The sequence below is a fragment of the Acipenser ruthenus genome, chromosome 2, assembly GCF_902713425.1.
Source record: "Acipenser ruthenus chromosome 2, fAciRut3.2 maternal haplotype, whole genome shotgun sequence".
NCBI lineage: Eukaryota > Metazoa > Chordata > Actinopteri > Acipenseriformes > Acipenseridae > Acipenser > Acipenser ruthenus.
This window is the reverse complement of record NC_081190.1, coordinates 26,385,491-26,407,943: the sequence shown is the minus strand read 5'-3', so window position 1 is coordinate 26,407,943 and position 22,453 is coordinate 26,385,491. Positions and strand designations below refer to the sequence as shown.

Here is a 22,453-nt window from a genome sequence, read left to right as displayed (position 1 = left end):
GGAGGATTTACTAAGCTTCAGTTCATGCACTCTAAGTCACATGACCATGCAAGCACCCTTTCTCTAATACCCCTTGCCATTGGTCCAGATTTTAACCAATACTTGCCTTTATTACTACCAATGTTGACAAAAAAATAAAAAATTGACCACAAATACTGAAATCTAAGACCCTAAAACAGTGATTCCAATTGGCATCTCTGAGCTGGAAAGGGTTATACAGTTTGACATACCCGTGATTTAACACTGCCTATTTTGAAAAAAAGAAAAACTGTAGCTTTATATGAAGGAAAATGTTTAAAATAAATATATACTCACACAACAACATATTTTCTGGCATAATCATTTTGAAACAGCGCTGTGAAGCGGAGAGCAAGTGAGAGACTGAGAATAGACAGTTATTTTATTATTATTATTTCTTTGCCGTGATCCGCGGCTGACAGCGGTCCTTTTCTTTTTATTTATTTTACCTGTGTTCACAATAAACAGTGTAAACCTGTTTATTTTCATGGAGCGTAACAATATACAGTATACCAGTGCTGCTGATGCAATTGGTGGGAAATTTGGGCTTGCTTGGTATTGCAAAAAACACTGATCGTGCCTCGCAGTCAATGTTCGAAAGGGATTCTTTTTTTTTTTTTTCACGTACCACAAAACTATCCATTTTGTGTACAGTGTGCATTACTGCGTGAAACTTTCACTGATTCATAAACATAAACTCGACCCTGATTGATTCCCTGCTTTAAGCAGGGTTTATTAATAATAATAATAATAATAATAATTTTGAAAACTTTAAATGCGAATCTTACAAATTCAACTATTATTATTATTATTACTACTATTATTATTATTATTATTATTATTATTATTTTTTTTTTTTTTTAATAAAATTAAGTATTTTAATATGGTATTATACACTTTGGATATTACTGAACACACAGAAGCAAACAGAAATGGTTGAGAATGTGTTGGTCTTGCCTGGTCAGGATTTTAATGTATGTGGGTTTGACTTGAAATATGTGATCTTCAAAACAGTAAAGTCTTTTCTGAGAGCAATATCATTTAACTGAAAATAAAGCATCAGGAGCATCCAGGAAGCATTTAAGTTTGCCCTCTGCACAGCTATTTATCCTCATTAAATTAACTTTCCACGACAGACATCTTTCAATTATGTCTCGCTAACAGCTGGAAATATTTTAATATCGTCTATGGGTTATATAGTCCTCTCTCGTTTTTCATTAGAAGGCTGCTGAGTGTCATTATATACCCTGACAGCATCACAGGCTCTTAAGTAATCATTTTCCAGTTTTCTGATTTAATAACATTTACCACCAGTGTGCTCTGAACCATGCTGCCCAAGAAATCTACACATGGAAAGCTATCAATTAATTAATACATAAATAAATACAATACATAAACACTGTAAGTTACACACAATAACATTTCCTTGAACGTTTTTCTCTCCTAAAGTGTACAACCATTTTGTTGAGTTTTGTATAAGTTTTGGCTATTTTTTTTTTCCCCCAATGCATAATGCTATTGAGATGAGATGTATAGGTTATATTGAGATCTGTGTTCTGCCTGTTAAGATACTCTATACCACTGAAATATTCACAATGGAAGTGCAAATTCCTCATATCTTTTGTTTAACAGAACAGTTAAAGCCTGTATGTATTGCATAATGTTAACAGAACAAAAATACATTCTCTGACCATGATCGCGATCTTTGCTTTGTCTACTTAAATATTCTATTCATCCATCTATTCCTCTGTCTTAAAAAATGGAAATGCAAATTACCTACATCTGGTCCCGAAACAAATGTAATGGTTTACATGACACATCCCCAACAGAGAAAATTAATACAAAACAGTTAATGAGGTGATCAAAACAATTATTTGATAGCCAGAGGCTTACATGATTACATGATGATATAAGCAAAACAGAATTTAAGCAGCCAGGTGTTTCAGAAAAGGTACACTTATTGTGCCATGAAAAACACAGGCTGGAAAAGGATTGGATTCAGGTATTATTGAAATAAAAGAAGAATGTATTTTAAGATATATTTTCAATGCTTCTTAAGATGTCATCAAGCTATTAATTCAGTTAGTGACACTGACTAATAGGAATAACTGAAATAATTAAAGTATGACAAGTGAGTTAGCATCTTTTGCAATAGTAATTTGTTACTATGAGATTTACATCATTTATCCAAAAATAAACTTTTTGGGTACTGTATGAAGTTATTCAAGCCATATATGGACAAGGAAACAAACAATATCAAGTATATCCTTAAAATCCAGTCTCAGCACCCCCACAGATCTAACTTCCTGTCCCTTCCCCCTATTAAGATAACAGTCATATACGTGATCAGTATGCCTCCTTTCTTCAAACCCCCTGACAACAAACCTACACAAATCTTATTAGTTTTTACTGTATACTCTTTTTGCAGCTGGCTTATCAGTTTAGCTGTCAAACACATGTGAATATACTGGGAGGGGGGTGTTGACCACAAAGTTTAGGCTTTTCCCTGCCAATCTCAGCCAAATATATACTGCACTGTATTAACACCACTCAAATCTTAAAAGTGCAATCCCAAAGCGCCAGCATATATTTATACTGCTGCTTACCTCACTCATGTCCGACGAAGAATCGTTCCCATATTTCATAGCAACTCCTGAGTTCATGATTCCAGCTTTCGGAAGGAATTAGTTTCCAAAAATCCGAAGAGGAGGAGATTTAAGGAAGGAAAGGGAAAAAAAGAAACCAGTCACCACTACTTCCAGCTGCTCTCAGCTTCCACTTCTATCCACATTCCACTGCAGCGAGCCATTTTTCCAAAGCCTCCCCCCTTTGCCCCCTAAGCCTCCCCAAAACAAATAAAACAATGATGTATAGCCTCCAGCATTGGTCCGGCAGATTTTTTTATTGCATAAGCAAATCAGCTGCTGAACTGAAACTCATTAACACCACAGCACAAGAAACAGCAGCTGCAGCTCTCAGTATCTTGTGGCTGGCTTAGGGAAACTGCTCAAGTCCACAAGAACAAGTCTGAGCCTCTCTGTACCTCCCCTTTAGTTTGTGCAACCTTTTTTTCTGTTTCCAGTGTGCTGGCTGTCTTTAAAGGCACCTCCCAAAGGAGCTCAGCTGTATGGTAAACTATTCAGCGAACCTTGCATTTGTGCAGTGGTATCAGTAACCTTTCCAGCCGACATGATTCCAGACTGATGGAGATTTTCTCTCTACTGCTGAAGTTTCTGTCTCTCTCTCTCTCGCTCGCTCAGCCCCCGTCTGGAGTTTGGAGGTGGCTTATGATCAAACACAGCTGTCCTGCTGCTGGCTAGAAGGTGCACAGAACGGGCGGTACCACCCAACCAGTGGCATGTTACTCAGAGTTAATTTTAGAATGCCAAATATTAGAATACACCCCACCACCAACTTCTACCGTATTCTCTGTATGTTCTGATTTTTAAAATGCTGCAAATGGCATAATTCCATCCCAATTTTGCCTAAAAAAGGGAAAACATCTGTTCTTGCAGTGTGGTTTTCTTGATTAAATTCATAAGGTATTACTATTTGCATTCTAAAAGCAGACATTTTGTTTACAAACTAGAACTTTTTATTTTATTAAATCTGTACTGTTACAATAAATGTAGATGTAACAAAAGGCAGGGATATTCATAAATTCATCCTCATACTCTTCAGGTTGATTTATAAGGAGACCTATAAATACTGGACTAACTTGCCAATACAAAACTAGTCTAATTAATCTTTAGTTAATAACGTTTTCTGAGTTTTCTTTTTCTTCTCTCCCCTCGGTTTGCTTTTTGCAAACAGGAAAGTATAAACCTCATTTGGTATGAGTCAGTAGGTGTGTGTCTGCATGCGAGAACTTGTATGCAAGTGGTTTCTCAAAACAAGCAATTAAGGTTGTTGTTTCTACTTTTAAAACATGCTTATCGGAAAAAGAACAGGCAGTCTTAACTGCAGATTCATAGCACAGTATTTAAATGTGTGCTGTATTTCATTGAGATATTGAATGCGGTCCAGTATATAGTAGCATGCACATGTTTATCCTGTTCTACTTATGACTGTATACTAGAGTAGTAACTTTGTATCCTTTGTATTTGAGTATGTTTGCACTATATTAAACATATTTTTAGTGTTCAATTGGTATTAAAGCAATAACAATTATCAAACATGAAATACTTCAAAACAAACAACACAAGGGCAAATGAAACTCAGTATAAAAATAAACAAGCCAACCAGTGAAAGGGCACAGTGCTTCCCAACGATTGCTAAAAGCACATTATTAGTAATTTCACAAGGTCAGTCTGAGCTCCCCGTTTATATCAACCAACAAACCCTTAGTTTAGTGTCTATTTCATAGCACCAAATCCTGTAGAAAAACATTAACACAAAATATTGATCTTGTACCAAATCATGTTGAAAAACATTAAATACAAAATATTGATCTTGTAATAATTACATTCGTTATAGCCTTTCTTTGAAAATGAATGGATTACGTTAAGAATCGTTTACCAGACACATTTTTATGAAGTTCATATTACAGCGATTGTGATTGTTGCAATACTGAGTAACCATATATTAACTTCGTTTAAGAAATATATTTAATGTTAATGAGGAGAGAGTCATTTTGGATTTATAGTTTATAGTCTATGGAACTACATGGACTAAATGAAACATTAGATCTCAATCCAGATCTCTAAAAACGCTAAATGTTCCTTTTTTTTAATGAGATATTTCATCTTTGTATGCCAGCATGAATCTTTAGGTGGCCGGGGTTGATAATCACGTTCCAATGTCTGCCAATGTCTTCCAATCTTTACTATTGAATAACTGTGTTTAAGTTATCTATCTAATATGATCTGTAATGTACAGCAGAATATAATGAATATATTAGTGTTTGAGTTTAATTACTGTATAATTACACTATATATGGATTAACAATCGATTCTAAAACTATTTTCAATAAATGAATGCCAGGATAAAAATTGTCACCTGTCACTTTAAATAATGTCTATGGCTGTTATCCAATTCATGGTTTAATTATTGGATTGACTGGTGTCCTTTATATATGATAAAGCTGCAACACCTGGTGGAGACACACTGTGTCGAAATGCGTTGTGTGTTTTTTGTTTTGTTTCAAATATAATAACGTTTTTTAAAAAGAGGAATCTGATGTATAATATTAGCGGTCAAGTCTCAAAGGAGAAGAGATTTCTGAGTGTGCAACCAAGTTCGCCTCTACGAGCATCATCGAGCAGGGTATGCATAGTTAATTTTTCATTGTTGTTAGTGGGAGCATGTTGGCACAACTTTAGCACAGCACATTACTTAATCCCTTTTGTACAACAAGGGAATCTTAATATAAACATGTACTACAAATGTAAATGTATTCATATATATAAAAAACAGAGATGATCAGTAGAACGTTCCAGTTAGACCTGTTGTAAACCCAGATGGCCATGATTAGGTAAGCAAATTGAAACATTTCTGTAATATTATAAAATCTTACAAAGTCATTGTAAAACACCCTTTTAATGCAATGTGTGTTTAATTATTGGTACGTTCTTATGATGCGTGCTATATGAAATATTAGCTTAGCCCAGCCTTAATTACCATAAAATGACACCCACTGGCGCGGAACTTAAAAGTTTGTTGTAAAATAAAAAAGGGCAGTGTCAAGGGATTCTTTTTCTAGCATAATAGCGTGATTTTCATTGCTATTGTCACCCCTACCTTTTAAACACTCAAACATACAGTAACACTTAAAAGCAACCTTGTAATAAAATAAGACAAACGTTTTAACAAGTCGTCTTCGGTGAACAAACTAATACAGTATCCACCAACAAGTCAGCTTTAGTCTCCCTGACCATTAAATCATCAGCAACTAGTTTTTTTTGTTTTTTTTTCCTCGTGAATGTCTCTCCACTACAAACTGGGCTGACACTAACAAGACTTCATTCATACTGTAGCAGGCCCAAAAAAAGGCATGACTTTACATTCCATTACCAGCTTGATTCGATGGAGATCAAAGACATCAAGAAAAATGGCTTCATATTCAATTGATTAACCACTGATCCACCAAGACATATCAATGTTTTAGAGTAGTTGTTGCTGTAACATTGAAGTTAAGAGAACATTTAAGACATTTTCTGCCCACAGACATTTTGCATTGTTGATAATCATAAACTCTAGGCACTGTATATTTATAAAATTACAAATAAAAACATATTAATTTGAAAATTGACAGCTTCATGTCGATAAAATGTTGCCCCATAATTTGAAAATCATTATTCACTTACTGGGACAAATCAAGATATAATTAACGTAACCAATACGTTGGAGATCTTAAAACAGAAATTAATTATTATTTACTGTATTTGTGTCATCAGACCATTGGAATACAAATAAAATATCATTGCACCTGGATTATTGTTGTCTGTCTGTTTATTGATCACCGCTGCATTCCTGCACTTGCACACTGTTAACCACTTTGCCACAGTATTTGAAAAATGAAATGAAATACAAGTTACTAAGAAGGGATTGAAAATGTAATTCCCAGTTGTATTGTTCCAGTGTTAAAGCAACAACATTGAAAAAATTGAAGTATAGAAATTCCTTTTGATTATCCAAACTTTTGATTTTACAAACACATCCGATATACAAACAGGCCCGTTATATTGTTTTTAATGCTTTTCTGTCTTTTGTCATCAGGAAATAAATACATAAATAAATTGCCCTTAGTCTCAGGTATAGCACAGTACAGTCCTTCATATGTAAATGCAATATTAACATTTCAGCAGTAATAATGTGATTATCCCAATTAGTATAGATAGTGTTTTTAATGTATTTATAAAATGGCAAGTGTGAAACGTGATATTCAAGGCAATGTAAAATTAAATGTTTTTGTGGGCATATAGTTAAAAAGTTCATGAAACTTTTGCACATTTTCCTCTCGGCAGACCGCTACTGCAGTATAGACGAGACTAGCAATAGACAAGTAAACTAGCTTTATTTTCAGTGTAAGACAATGTAAATATTATTTCACTTATTGTTCTGTATACTGTAGTTAACAAGTGCTGAAATGGATTAGAACCACATTGCTGAAATGTAAGTCAATTACCTACAAGAGAAGATTTTCAAGACTAGAGTTGTAAAAGGACCTTGAAATGTAAACAGCAAACCTCCGGTCAGGTTCCTCAGATACATCAAAATTATTCCACTGTAATCTTTCCACCAAAGGTTTTAAACCAGGTGTACTGCTTACAATAACAGCCAGGTGTGCAATGCTCAGAATCTCATTATTATGATATTAAATAAAGTGTGTTTGTGTGTGGTGTGTGTTTATTAGCCTTAATTAGGGATTTTAAACCCACAGAAACATCTTATTTAAGAACGTTCTGATTTACATTGTATGCTAAACATTAGCTTTAATTAGCTTGATGCACTAAAAGACTTGCACCTGTCAGCTCTGCAGCCTGCGAGGAAAAACTGTCTCACAAGTGATTTGCAATGAATACTTAACGATTCTCAACAGCACCGACTTTTCCTATTACAGTCCTGGGAATTTGCTTACCTATTAAAATATTACCCTTGGGGTAAACAAAACAAAGGAAGTGATCTTAATTTAATGTAAAGTACACATTGATATTCTGGTACATTTTCATCACCCCATGTGTGGAACATTTATTAAAAAAAAAAAAAATAATTAAATAAATCCCACACAAAACAGTAAGCATAACAAACATCCTCTCTACCAAACTACATCAAACTTAAGAGCCTCATCTCACGTCATTTCACAAAACAGACTATTGTAAATGCCAGCTCCACTGCATGTTTTACTGTTCTGATTGGTGGTGTGTTCAAGAAGCCTCCTGGGGGTGTCTCTACTGTACTCTACCTCTTGCAGTCCCACAGAATCAGCAGCTTTGGACTCCTGCGCAGACATTCCATCCACAGCAATTACGCACAGGCTTTGATTCCAGCATTCATCTGACCCCGCAGTACCTCAGGAACTGCGGCAGAATGACAAACAAGGGCAACGCCAGCCAGCCAGCAAGAGATACTGCTCACAGGCTCACAGGCTCCCCTTTTCTTCTGATCGGCTTGTCATTTTCTTTTCTGCTGCGCACGACCCATATCATTATAGCAACTGTTTAGAAGAATTAAATCAATAACTTTAAAAGCAGGCTTAATTCACTTTTCTTACTACTATATTAATCTTCTTCCTCTTCTGACCTGATGCAAATAGCTTTCCCTTTGGAAACAGCTGCAGTTAACACTTGCATTACAGCTCTTATACCTCTGTGAAGCAATCTATGCAGGCAATGTTTAGTGCTGCCAGGAGGCATAACTGCAAGATTGTGATTCCCAAATGAAGTTGCCAGAATGATGTCACATATGGTCCCTCGTCCTAAAGGCGATGCAGTAGCAAGAGGGAAACGTTTAAGCACTTCTCTAAACTGTAAGCCTAGGCTGTAAATGCTATAAAGATAAGAAGCTCCATCAAGGATACAGCATTATGTAACTGATACATCATTCGCAGCAGGGCTGGACAAGTATTGTACGTTACCAGAGAAACTGGTCATGTTTACAGTCGCATAACTTACAGCCTTTGATGATACTGTATACTGTATTTTGACCTAAATTTATATTTTTATTTTACACATGCGGGTCATAAAATCAGCAGTGCTGTAGATTTTCACCATTTTTTTAAATGTAAAGTTAAAAACTCTATACAGCAAAATGTTGTGTGGATCCATTAAAACTGTATTTTCTAGATGTACCTTTACTCTAAAGTTGCAAAGTCTGAAAGAGGGGGCAGGACGGGACCGACACTTGTATGCACACTGGTTCTAGCATCTGATTTGCTGATTTCTGTACATCAGAGTTGCTCCATGAGGGAGCAATTGTGGAAACAAAGACAGGATGCACGGACAGTCAAACGTCTACAGAGTACACAAGCACTGCCAAGAATCATTTGTCTGGTATTATTCCACAGCTCATTAAAAAAAAAAATTGGATTATGTTAGTTTAAGTCACCACCATCTGAATTCATACTGTATGTTGTGAGTGAGATTGTACTTTTTTTTTTTCCTCTAGACTTATTGTACTCAATTCTAATGTGCCACTGGACAGAGTTTAATAAAAAAAAAAAACGGTTTTTATGGACAAACCAATCATTAGTTGACAAAGGTTAACATGTCTCATGGGAATTGAAAGGAAAGACTGCCTTGGGAACGTATGCACTCACACGATTAAATACAAGGGAGGAGGCAGCACCACCATAGGTCAAAACATAATCAAAGATGCTTGTTCAAAAACCTGCTGCAAGTTTTTTTTTTCTGTTGCATTTAAAACAAATTGCTCAACAAGTGTAAATCAATATTTTTTGATTAGAAGAAATGCTAGGATAAAATAGAAATCTTCTCTTGCCAGCTGTGTTTTGTTAAACTTGCTCCATTTCGTTTCGTCACAGCTAGAATACTTATTCAAGGTGTCTACAAGTAGGTCGCTAGCATGCAACTGCTTGTTTGAATTCAGATGTGCTATTGCCTCCACTGGGGCAACTGCTCACTTTATCAACTGAGACTTAACTGCAATACTTCTTAGTGAACTCCTACCCAGAAGCAGTAAACAGATGTCTCACAGTGGTGGTAAACATAGCATATAGCACAGGTCATTGCTTGGGCCTTTACTATGAAACAGTTCTTACTGAAATTAATTTCTGATTTATACCTCCAGACGCTTGTCGGCTGAAGCTTTAACGCTGTTATTAGGATGTTATTAGCCATTTATAATACCAGCCTTCATTGGCATGCTGGATTACACTGACCGCACTATGCATGTCCAAATCACATTTATTCTATAAACACCAGAAACAGTCAATCTTTGTACATGGAATTTTCATGTTTGGATATTTGTTAATTTTCAAAAAAAAAAACATTATATGTAACACTGTATTAAAGTTGAAAAATATCCCAGAAGAAAGACCTTACTTTACCCTCGTGAATGAACTACAGAACAAAGAAAGCAATACAGTAGCTAAATATTGTGTGCATTTCAAGTAAAAACAAAAGTAGCCAATGCATTTTTTAAAATAATCCATGCCATGGTTGTGTCTTCGCAATAAACAAATTGGCCACAGAAACATTATCATAAAGTAATAACATTTGTTTTTAATTTGAATAAAGCACTTCAAATAAAATAAACTTGGAAAAGGGGGCATTGCACAATAAAAATTTTATATATATAGTGGCAGACTAGGGGGAGGAGGAGAAACAAATGTAGTCCAAGAGGGGCTTAAAGACTACATTCCCCAGAATGCCACAGGAAGGAGCCAGGATGAGGTACACCTGGCTCAAAGTTAATGAATGTCACCTGCCTGTGATTAGCAGGCAGGTATTTAACAGGGCAGAAATGTTTGTTTTGGGCAGTCTGCCGTGAGTGTGAAGGCAAGAGGCTGTCACTAACAGAAGGTACTGTGTGAAACATTTTGTGTGTAACTTTTGTGTGTTATGGAAAATAGTGTTTTTAAAAATCGGTAAACTGCTTAGCCGTCCAATTATAGTTAGTCCGCCATTTTGATTTGTTGTGTGAAGAGAGGAAGGATGTTCAGTGTGATGACGTAATTTGAGGGAGTTAATAAAAAAAACAAAAAACTAATAAATGTAAGCAGTGTCTCGGGGGCAAAAGTTCAACCTATTTTTGGTCACATGCCAGAATTTCTAAGGACTGATTCATACATTTTTATATATGAAGAAGGAAGCCATTACTAAACATAAGCCATCTCAAAGGCCGCATGGAGTTTGCAACAAAGCACCTGAGTGATCCTGCAAAAATGTGGCAAAAGGTGTTGTGGTCAGACGAGAACAAATTGGCCACAGAAACATTATCATAAAGTAATAACATTTGTTTTTAATTTGAATAAAGCACTTCAAATAAAATAAACTTGGAAAAGGGGGCATTGCACAATAAAAATTTTATATATATAGTGGCAGACTAGGGGGAGGAGGAGAAACAAATGTAGTCCAAGAGGGGCTTAAAGACTACATTCCCCAGAATGCCACAGGAAGGAGCCAGGATGAGGTACACCTGGCTCAAAGTTAATGAATGTCACCTGCCTGTGATTAGCAGGCAGGTATTTAACAGGGCAGAAATGTTTGTTTTGGGCAGTCTGCCGTGAGTGTGAAGGCAAGAGGCTGTCACTAACAGAAGGTACTGTGTGAAACATTTTGTGTGTAACTTTTGTGTGTTATGGAAAATAGTGTTTTTAAAAATCGGTAAACTGCTTAGCCGTCCAATTATAGTTAGTCCGCCATTTTGATTTGTTGTGTGAAGAGAGGAAGGATGTTCAGTGTGATGACGTAATTTGAGGGAGTTAATAAAAAAAACAAAAAACTAATAAATGTAAGCAGTGTCTCGGGGGCAAAAGTTCAACCTATTTTTGGTCACATGCCAGAATTTCTAAGGACTGATTCATACATTTTTATATATGAAGAAGGAAGCCATTACTAAACATAAGCCATCTCAAAGGCCGCATGGAGTTTGCAACAAAGCACCTGAGTGATCCTGCAAAAATGTGGCAAAAGGTGTTGTGGTCAGACGAGAACAAATTGGAACTTTTTGGTCTAAATGCCAAGTGTTACGTTTGGCGCAGACCCAACACAGCACATCTTCCAGTCAACACCATCCCTACAGTCAAGCATGGTGGTGACAGCATCATGCTATGGGGTTGCTTCTCCTCAGCAGGGACTGGAAAGCTTGTTAGGATTGAAGGAAAAATGGATGACGCAAAGTACAGGCAAACACTAGAGGAAAACCTGTTTCAGTCTGCTAAAGACTTAAAACTGGGGCGAAAATTCACCTTTCAGCAGAACAATGATCCAAAGCACATGGCCAAAGCTACACTGGACTGGCTTAAGAATAATAAAGTGAATGTCCTTGAGTGGCCCAGTCAGTCCTGACTTGAATCCTATTGAGAATCTGTGGAAAGACTTGAAAACTGCTGTCCATAAGCGATCCCCAAGCAACTTGAGAGAGCTTGAGCAAATCTGCCAAGAAGAATGGGCAAAAATTGTACCAAGCCGGTGTGCAAAGTTGGTAGAGACTTACCCAAAAAGAGCTGCAATTGCTGTCAAAGGTGCTTCTCCCAATTTGGAATGGCCAATTGTTTCATTATGCTCAGCTCACAGCTCGAAGTCCAGACTATAGAGCACATCCTGCACTCCACGTGGAGCGCCTTTACTGGATGCGCCACTCGGGAGCCCACCACATAGAGGCATATTTGAAATACTTTTTTTTTTTTTTTTCTTAATTTGGTGTGTCCAATTGTATTTCCTCCCCCCCCCCCCCCCACCGACTTTTTACCAATTTGGAATGCCCAATCGCTTATCTCCTCACCACAGCAATTCCCTACATGACTCAGGAGACCCGAAGATTCAATGAGCATCCTCCAATCACACGACCAAGCCAGCTTCCTTTTTTACCCAGGAACTCGAGAGCGGATGTCAGCGAGCTACCGACCTCTGGAGGACAAAGGCAAGCTCTGCAGGTGTCTGCCCTGAGCTTACTGGGTGCCTGGCCAGCAGGGTTCGCTGTAGGGTGTTGAGGAGAAACAGTCCCAGACAGTTTTACCTCCCTAACCCACGGGAGCGCCAGAGCCAATGTGACGCTCCCTTCGGAGTCCCCAGCGAAGACCAGCCTACATCGCACAGCCAGGACGCAAACCTGTACTGCATGACGCCCTGCGCACCATGTGGCTGCGCTTCTACCAGGAGAAGCCACTGGGGACCCCTCTGAAATATGTTAAATAGAAAGCCATTCCCAATGAGACACCATATAAGCTTCTGAGGATTATTATTATTATTTTTATTTTATTTTTTTAAATAACATTCCACAGTCAAAACCAAGCCTGCAGATGAAAAATGTAATGTGCTAATGCCTTTTATTAGAACCACCTATTATAACGAGAAACCCTGCTGTGCAAATGACAAGACATTTCAGTCACAGAAAATAACTAAATCAAGAGGGTGGGCGTCTAATCCACAGACATGAAAATGCAGATACAATCTTTAGGAGCAGGCTTTTATCCTAAATTAACGGCTTTGACAAAGAAAAACAAAATGCTCTGAAGGTCTTGACAAACAGCACCGCAGTATTATCATCTTCTGATGGCTTTTAACTCAACATATTTTAAAATGAATTCAGCTTCCACATGTGATGAATTCATCAACCAGAAAAGCAGTGATGTAAAAAAACTATACTTATAATAATTGTCCTAAAAAATGTCTTACCTCAGCACATAACTGGTTGCACAGAATTTAATCGACATAGAACATCATTGTATATACTTTTTCCTCCTATTATTATGAACCAGTGTGGCACAGTTATGCTATTACTTCAGGGACCTACATGGAAAAAATACACTGTCACTGAAATACCCTTTATGGTGTTACTGTAGACCTTTGATTCACACAGTAGCTCTCTTGGTCACTGCGCCAAGTCAAATCCCATTTTACTGCACATTTTGATTGATAATCTTCAATACAACAGAAGAACCTCTGCAGTAGGTAGCACTGATGATACGTGAAGCATAACTATTCCGACAATAAAACCAGCTCTCAAACCACCTGGACAGAATTATTCTTCCCAGGCACTCCCACTATGAGAGCGATTTACACTGCACACAAATTTGAATTAACCACTTTGGGCTCCACCACCAGTCTCTCATGCACCACTGCTACTTGAATGTCACAAAATACACTAGAAATATCACTATCAAACATAATAACGTTAGCTATTTTAGTTCTGGTGTACTGATGCACATAATACATTATACAGTAGCTCACAGTCAAGCTTTACAAAATATGAATTCTTTAAATTCTCATCCTCACTTGCTACACGGTATGCAAGTAAGAACTGATCTGTGAAAATCGACAGTTTTCAATCTCAAGAGGTATCTGTTGTACGCAATCAACTTTTCATTTTTTTATTCAAGTTAAAAACTTGCATTTAAAACACAACAAATGATGCAACCTGTTGCTAAACACTCAATGGATTGCATAGTCTGGGAAATAGGACAACAGGAGCCATTTTCACTGATACAGTAGTCAAATCTGAAATGGTGCTACATTTTATTTTCTGTGTGCCACTGATCTCATTGCTCTCGGGCTGCAAATTCAAATTTCCTGTGTTGCAAACAGATGTTGACACATGTAATCTTTAATCTTCACTTCAGTCGTATACAGATGGAAGCCTTATGAAATAAAGGCAGAGATTAGATAAATAAAGCTGGCAATATATTTTTGAAATAATGGTCTTCATTGCATGTAATCAGATTAGCAAATAAAAGTGTGACAAAAAGGCCCTCAACACAAAATATAAACCTACACGGCTAACTGTGCACTGAACTTCAAACCCTGACGGTGGAGGCATTTTCTTAGAGACCGCACAATGTAAGTTGTTTACATTCCTCGGGCAGTGGTGTGGAGTAGTGGTTAGGGCTCTGGACTCTGGACCGGAGGGCTGTGGTTTCAATCCCAGGTGGGGGACACTGCTGTTGTACCCTTGAGCAAGGTACTTTACCTAGAATGCTCCAGTAAAAACCCAACTGTATAAATGGGTAATTGTATGTAAAAATAATGTGTAAAAAATAATTTAATTGTATGTAAAAAATAATCTAATATCTTGTAACAATTGTAAATTGCCTTGGATAAGGGTGTCTGCTAAGAAATAAATAAATTACATAGAATTGGGCACTTTCCTGTTTGACATATATGAATAAAGTGAAACGAACTGCATGACTGCAACTAAAGTTACAGTAGCATACCTTTGTTTTAATATGGATTATTAGAGTTCTAGTTTCTATTTTAGTTTTCTTTACCAAACCTTTCATTGATGGCTTTACCAAACAAGAAACGCCATATATCTTAACTTTCCTTGTTGTTAGTGTTGTATGTTGCGTGTGTTAATGTTGGTGTATAGTCATTGGTACACGGGATATAAACGGGTCTGTGTTTCACGTGTATTTAAAAATGTAGATTTGTATTTAGGCACGAGGAGGGCACAAATCACTTCACGTGCTGGTTAAATGTAATATGTGAGCACGGGGTTGCACAGAATTAATTCACGTGCTGGGATTCAAGTGAATAATTAATTCGTAATTGAATCCCAGCACAACAGTATATATAGATGCACATTTCTTTCACTCGGGGTTGGGTGTTCGAGAGTGGAGAACGGGTGAGAAAGAGAAGGAGAAAAGTTAAAGCAAAGTGAAATAATCTTTAAGTGTTTGTACTCACCGTGTTTGTTTGTCTCTCCGTGCACCGTTTGTTAAGTGTTTAGTACGTTTTGTTTGTCTATTTATTTTGGCGCAAGTGCCGTGTCCTGTTTTGTGTTTAAAACCTTTTATTTTATTTTCTGTTTGATTATTAAATGCTGAGCGCGATCACGCGCTCAGCTTCACCAAAACCCCAAGTCTCCGTTGTTTATTTCCTGGCTCTGGTCTGACACCACCCACTCCGGCCGTCTTTGTGACAGTTAGCCATAGCCCATTCTCCATCAAGTGGACCCTCAACCAACCTCTACAAGGTCTGTTGGCGTCACATTCACATTTTCACAGTATCCTTCAGTAAAACAATTGCATTTTATTTTGCTTTTTTTATTTGCAATTATAATTTGAAAAATGCTGAGTGATTGAAACCAAGACAGTTACAGCTGAAGATTATAAGCTTAGTAAACATCTACAGTAACCAAATGAACTACTGCATATAGGTTTTAAATGACTACTTACTGTATTTGCCAAATACGAACAGTCACACTTTAAAAAAAGGATTCATAAATCATGTATGTATATAATGTCTGGCTCTCTGTGTACCTACATACAGTAAACCTTTGAAACACTTTGCTGTTTCTGTGCTATGTTTTAAAACTTCTTGGAACTACTTTCTGTTGAATTCAAACAGCTGGATACAATTAAAATATTGACTGCTTGTTTTACTATTACTGTATACCCTTTTAACACTCAAAAACATGATTCCTGCAGCTGCTTTAAAATTGAAGTGTGAGATTAGTCAACTGCAAGGCTGACTGTCACTTTTCTAGTCAACTAGTGCAGGGGTTCTCAAACTGTGGGCCGTGGCACAGTCCCGAGTGGGCCCCGGGACCAACCACATTCTATGTATTATTTATACATCTAATAACAAAAAGCAACGATAAAATACTAATGAAGAAAAAATAAGATTCAAATGAAAAACAACTAATTGAGTAAGTTTATTTACAGTGTTACAAGCTGAAAAATGTTTTTAATTTGTCATTTTATTTGTCAATAGTGGGCCGCAGTGCCTAATGCAGCTGAACAGATGGGCCTCAGGTAAAACGGTTTGGCAACCCCTGGACTAGTGGACTATTTGCAGCTGCCCCAACTGTACATGGAACCTTATACACTTTGTCACTTTATACTCTCTGTCCCAATACAACGTATGTGTTTGTTTGCTCACTGCTTGAAGGTCAAAGTCAATTCACTGTAGAGCCTTTTAGAGAGGATTTTGCATTTGGTTCTCTTTATCGTATTGATCTATTTGGCTAAGTACTGTATGTACAGTGTTGTTTACCTTTTATCCCCAAAAGACCAACAATGGCTCTGTTGGGAGCAGGCAGGATGAAGAAGTCCCCTGTGACTAGTGGCAGCTCTTGATCAGTAGGCTGCTATACCATTTTGCATTGATTTATTGACACACACACACCCACCCGCCCCTTTTACTTTGCCAGTAACTGAATAAAGTGACCCTCTGCCCTGTGTATTTAGGAGGCATAATGACCTGTTTTTCTTGATCAGATCCTAACTCGACCTCTGCAGCAGGGATTTAAATTTATTGCCCAGTGCAGATGTTCCTAATTTGTAGTCCTTGAAAAATCCCTGTGTTTAGCTACAACACCAAGAATGTACTCTAATCTATGCGACACGAAAACAGTTTCTGCTTTCCATGACAAAGGAGAACATTTTGGGGTACTATTATACTTGAGATGACTTGCATTAAAATGTTTTGCATATTTTTAAAGAGGAGACAATTATGTATTCAGATACGAAGGTATTTAGTAAGTAAGGGGTTTGAGTAAAGAAAAATGGGCAATACAATCCCCACCCCTTAGTCCTGCTGTACATAAATAAAAAAAATACACAGCAACAAATATCTACTTTATACAATCTACTAATGCCACATCTCTGCAAATGCCAGGCAATTTACTTAACGTTCACAGTTCTTTCTTTTACTATGCATTTCAACAAATGAATGGATGCTGTGTTTCACTAGTTGATTTGTAGATTGTTATTGTCAATCAGATGAGAAACAAGTATGCTAGTAATATACTCTAAACAATCCCCACGGCTGTAAATTCAAAATTACTGTGAGTGTCAGTATGAAAAAGTTGATGAAGTTGAACAGTACAGAATAGTATAGAAGAAACAGCAATGAGATGTGTAATTGATAAGTGTTTCCCTCAATAGTGTATGTTAAATAATGTTACTGCACTACCAAGCGGCTTTCCTGATACTGTATATGCAAAAATGTAAGTGTGAAATTCTGCTGGACTCTGTACAGGTAGAAAGACACCCCCCATATATCCCCAGAATCCAATTCTCTCAATACAGTATGCTTAATAATGTGAATACTCGTTGGTTCTCCAGATATATGCCTCCACTAAAATCCCAAAGACAGGAATTTCTAGAGGAGCTTGTGTGTATGTGCTTTGATACTGCACAAGTGAGCAAAGATAAAAAAAAACATGAATGAATGAAAAACAACAAAAAAAACTACTTCATATACACACTTTGCTACTGAGAAATATTCAGGTTGCTGATAACCCACTAAAAGCTTTAGCTGTTCATTACTCATTGGGCCTCACTAAATGTAGCTGTAACGTGCACATTAAGAAGTGAACCTGACGTGCACCATAAATCTAAATTTACTGCCCTATTTACTAACAGAGAACGCATTCATTGACGTGCATGCTATTTGGCTAATTTACACACCATAGCGTGCACACTACATGTATTGTGAGTGATTATTTAATGTGCACGATAACGTCCAAGACTTACCTGTGACCACCGTGATATAAAAAGTCCAGGGGTATCTGTTGGTCAGTGGCTTATTGTGAAAGGTGGAGATGGTTTATATTGACCGAAAAGGAACGACCAACAGACGCAGGGGACAGGTAGAGGCAACGCAAACTAAAACTGCACACAGAGGAGTTAGAAATTCTAGTGGAGGAGGTTGTTTAAATTATAATACCTGGTTTGGGCCAGTGTTTTATTTAACCAATTACTTGATTTTACCAATGTAATGAACTATAAAATAAAATCTAAAAAATTAGACCATTAATTCACATTTATTCACGCTTAATATAACCTGTTATTTACAGATTATTTTCTTTGTTCTATATGAAAACTTGCAAGTAATGCCTCCATGATACCAGATAGATTTCAGCCCAGAAAAATAGATCTAAATATTTGCGCCTATCAGTGGTTAAAGCTTGGTTTCCAAACAAACTAATTATCACTCACTTTAAGGTGCACATTATGATTATCGCCCTTTAGTAAATACAGAGTGAATAAAGCTTCTCTCATTATTCAGAGTGGGGTGCCTCATTTAAATACATCATCATGCATTACCATCCTTTCCTTCCCTTTAAAAACAAAATCAGGAGGTACAATACAATATTTTAGGGGACTGAGAACTGGTCAAATGTAACAGTTAAAACCAAGTCTGTACAAATAACAATTACTTTAACTCATCTGAACGATTTAACAATTTAATAAGTTATGCAACAACAGCATGCTTCTTGGCACAAACACACACATTTTGTCTTTCCATGGCTCTATGTAACCCAAGAGCAAGCTGAACTGCACAGATTTCATATTTGAGTGAGATAGCTCATGTTATTAAATGACATGTACACGAGATAACAACCCCGGGAGGTGTACAGTATATTATGGATCAGTAGGATGTGACGGCCCTGGGCCGGTGTGGTGACCCCTCTGTCTTCCAACATGGCCTGACCCTCACAGAGCTGTTTTCCTGGTTTCTCTGGACTAGTCTGCTGACTGTTGAAGCAGAACATCTTATTCTCCTGTCAAATTCTCTTACAGACAGGCCAACTTCAATCATGCCAATAGCAACCAGGCGATCTTCATTACTCAAGCGGGGCATGGTCACTACCACCCCTGCACTGACTCCGGAGGCCGAAGAAAAACACACGTTGTCCTCCGAAGCGTGTGCCGTCAGCCGACCACTTCTTTACACACTGCAGGCCCACCATGCAGCCACCTCAGAGCTACAGCACCGGAGGACAATGCAGCTCTGGGCACCTTACAGGCACACCCACAGGCACCCGGTCAGACTACAGGGGTCGCTGGTGCGCCGTGAGCCGAGGACACCCAGGCCGACCTAAACCCCCCCCCCGGGCGTTGATCGGCCAATTGTGCACCGACCCCTGGTAACTCCCCTCCATGGTTGGCAATGGAATATCCTGGACTCAAGCCGGCAACGTCCAGGCTATAGGGCGCGTCCTGGACTACATTTTTAAACTGCTTCATTACGAAAATGAAAGACATACTATCGGATACAACTCAACAGGTTTATTCATATCTAACATTTGCATCGCAGAAACACCATATTTAAATGGAAAATTAAACATAAAAGGCTTTATTTTCAAAATGAGCGCATATATAGCACGACTACAAACAGTGAAAAAATATAATAAAATATACATTTCAAAAGAAACGGGTATGTACATATACCTGTTTACAAGCTATATAAATTATTTTACTTTTCATATTTTTTCTGAACTTGTTCAGTATTTTAAGTTACTTGTAATAAAATAAGGGAAAAATAAAGTTATGAATCTGATCAAAACGAGTCATATATACACTGGTACACGTACCTATAGACCTATTGTCATTGTATCCCACTGAATTCCCTCACTCCTGTTATGTGCATATGCATGACCTCACACTGATCCCGAGCCCATGCAATTATGTGGAGTCGACTGTATATATCCCAGATTAAAACACACGGTCCAGATTCTACTTTTTAATTGTTTTGTACACACGTTCTATTGGAGTCTGTCACTTTCATAAACTGAAAAAAAGTACTAAATATACATAGATTTAAAATTATAATTATACAAACTAATTTGGACCATGGGTTATCAATTAGTTCAGATAATCAAATTATTAATTGTTAACAAGACAATCCTCCAGAAATACTTACAATACAGCCCACGTGCCTTTTAATATATAATGCACAGCCCTGGAAACACCACAGGAGGAGATCCGGTTAGGGCATTTTCTCTGACATACTGTAACAGGACCCATTACTGTGAGGCTGTTCAAATAACAAAGGTGCTTGAAAAAGGATTTTACTGTACAAGTTCCAAATAAATGTACGGTAGGCACGCTTGCTGTATATTACCCTTTGAAACTTAAGACCTGAGACAGTTTTCGCTTGTAAAATGAATGTACAACATAATGCATTAGTGGTGAAAACAACATGACATACTGTAGTACAGCACAATCTGAATTGAATCTTGATTATTTGGTTTGATGTATTTGGTTTGATGTAAGCCTAACGGGCAACAGATCAAAGCATACTGTGAGCACACACAAAAAAAAGTACAAAAGGAGACTAGCTTTCTTCAACAAGCTAAACATTCTGCTTGGGCAGATGTTAAGAAAAGGAGCAAGTCTATAGTATAGTACTTGAGTCAGTAACATCAGATGTTAATTGTACAGCATATGTAAACATGTTAAAAATGTACTCCAAACACCCCTCCCATTCAGCAGTTAAAGCCCTGTCTGTTTGTTATTTTTCTGGTAAACTTGTATTTCTTAACAAATGATAATCCACTCCAGGTTTAAACATGTTTCATTCTTACTTAAAACACGATTGTCTTTTTTCCTCCCTCATTAGCCTAAATCAGGGCTTTTCAACCGGGGGTCCGCATACCCCTGGGGGTACTTCTAAGGGTCATAGGGACGCAGGACGACTCAGAATGCACAATTAAAAATGAAAGTAAAAGAAAATAATGATCTTGAATTGACTTTTTAATGGCATTATATATTCTCTAAACCACTGTGTATAAATATAGGTGAAGCAGGCGTCTGGCAATTATGCCTATGGAGAGCGCTCTGTGTGGCTCAAGATCTTTGCTGTTTTCAACTTGTCGTATCAGTGAAGCACAATGTTTTTGCTTTTTTTTTTTTTTAAATACATTTTTTTAAATATAAATTCTCTGGTAAACATAAATAGTTATCACAATACACATACTTTGGTTTTGGTTTTATTTACTAGCGCGGCTGCATTTTAGTAACAGCAATAACGGGTGGGTGAATGTTTTCAGTGTTTGAAATGTATACATTTCTTACCTGCAAAACAAAAACGAAGGAAAAAAACACAAGAAGTGCAAAGTGACAGAAAGTTATACAGTCCCTTTGGATCATTTTTATGCTGGTTTTAAAAAAAAAAAAAGGTTTATCATTGTTAGTTAGTATAGTTTTATCTTCATATCCTGTCTTAAACTAGTTTGTCAGTCCCAGACTGTTGTGGAAAATTATATATTAAATATAACAGGAAAACAAGAAGAAATGTGTTAATCAGATTATTCTGCCTTTTACTGCAACTGTGGTACCATTCAATGAGTTAAAATTGTAACGGGTACTTTAGCTGAAACCTCCCGACAGAAGGGGTACAGTTTCAAAGAAAGGTTGAAAACCCCTGGCCTAAATTATCCCAACTCCATACACAACACAGACAACAGCATCAGCCTATACGGAATGTATTTACTGTAAGAAATAAGAACTATCTTACCTTGCAATATTATTATTATTATTTCTTTATTTAGCAGATGCCTTTATCCAAGGCGACTTACAGAGACTAAGGTGTGTGAACTAAGCATCAGCTGCAGAGTCACTTACAACTACGTCTCACCCGAAAGACGGAGCACAAGGAGGTTAAGTGACTTGCTCAGGGTCACACAATGAGTCAGTGGCTGAGGTGGGATTTGAACCGGGGACCTCCTGGTTACAAGCACTTTTCTTTAACCACTGGACCACACAGCCTCCTATGCAATACAACTACAATGTTATCATATCCTGCTCTTTCATACAAGCGCTGTGCTTTGGTGACCCTGGCTTATAGAACATTAAGGCACTTGTGCATCAGGCAGAATGATTAATAATCTTTTTTATCATCTTTTTTATTTTGAGGAGCATTAGTTCCAGTTCAGTTCATTTTGAATGATTTAAGACTGCTACAAACGTCTTGTTCAGTTAACATGCAATGGTAAGCAAATAGTTATTCAATTCAGTGCTGTGTGGCACCAATAAAGCTATTCTAGGCAAGATTCCAGGAATAACATGCAGTCGGCACTGTGG

The 22,453-nt window shown here is 37.3% G+C and overlaps 1 protein-coding gene across 4 annotated transcripts in view; it reads right to left on the bottom strand.

The window, feature by feature from the left end:
* The window catches only part of LOC117424174 (colorectal mutant cancer protein), a 140,947-nt gene that overhangs the window by 96,311 nt on the left and 22,183 nt on the right, over positions 1-22,453 (bottom strand). The window contains exon 3 of one of the 4 annotated variants that reach the window (XM_058992790.1): positions 2,625-2,689. The exons of 2 other annotated variants lie outside the window; for them this stretch is intronic. In XM_058992790.1, coding sequence (XP_058848773.1) covers positions 2,625-2,689 — 65 coding nt within the window. Of the gene's footprint in view, positions 1-2,624; positions 3,300-22,453 lie in introns of those variants that run through there. One more of the 4 variants, XM_058992796.1, reaches the window with a different exon arrangement.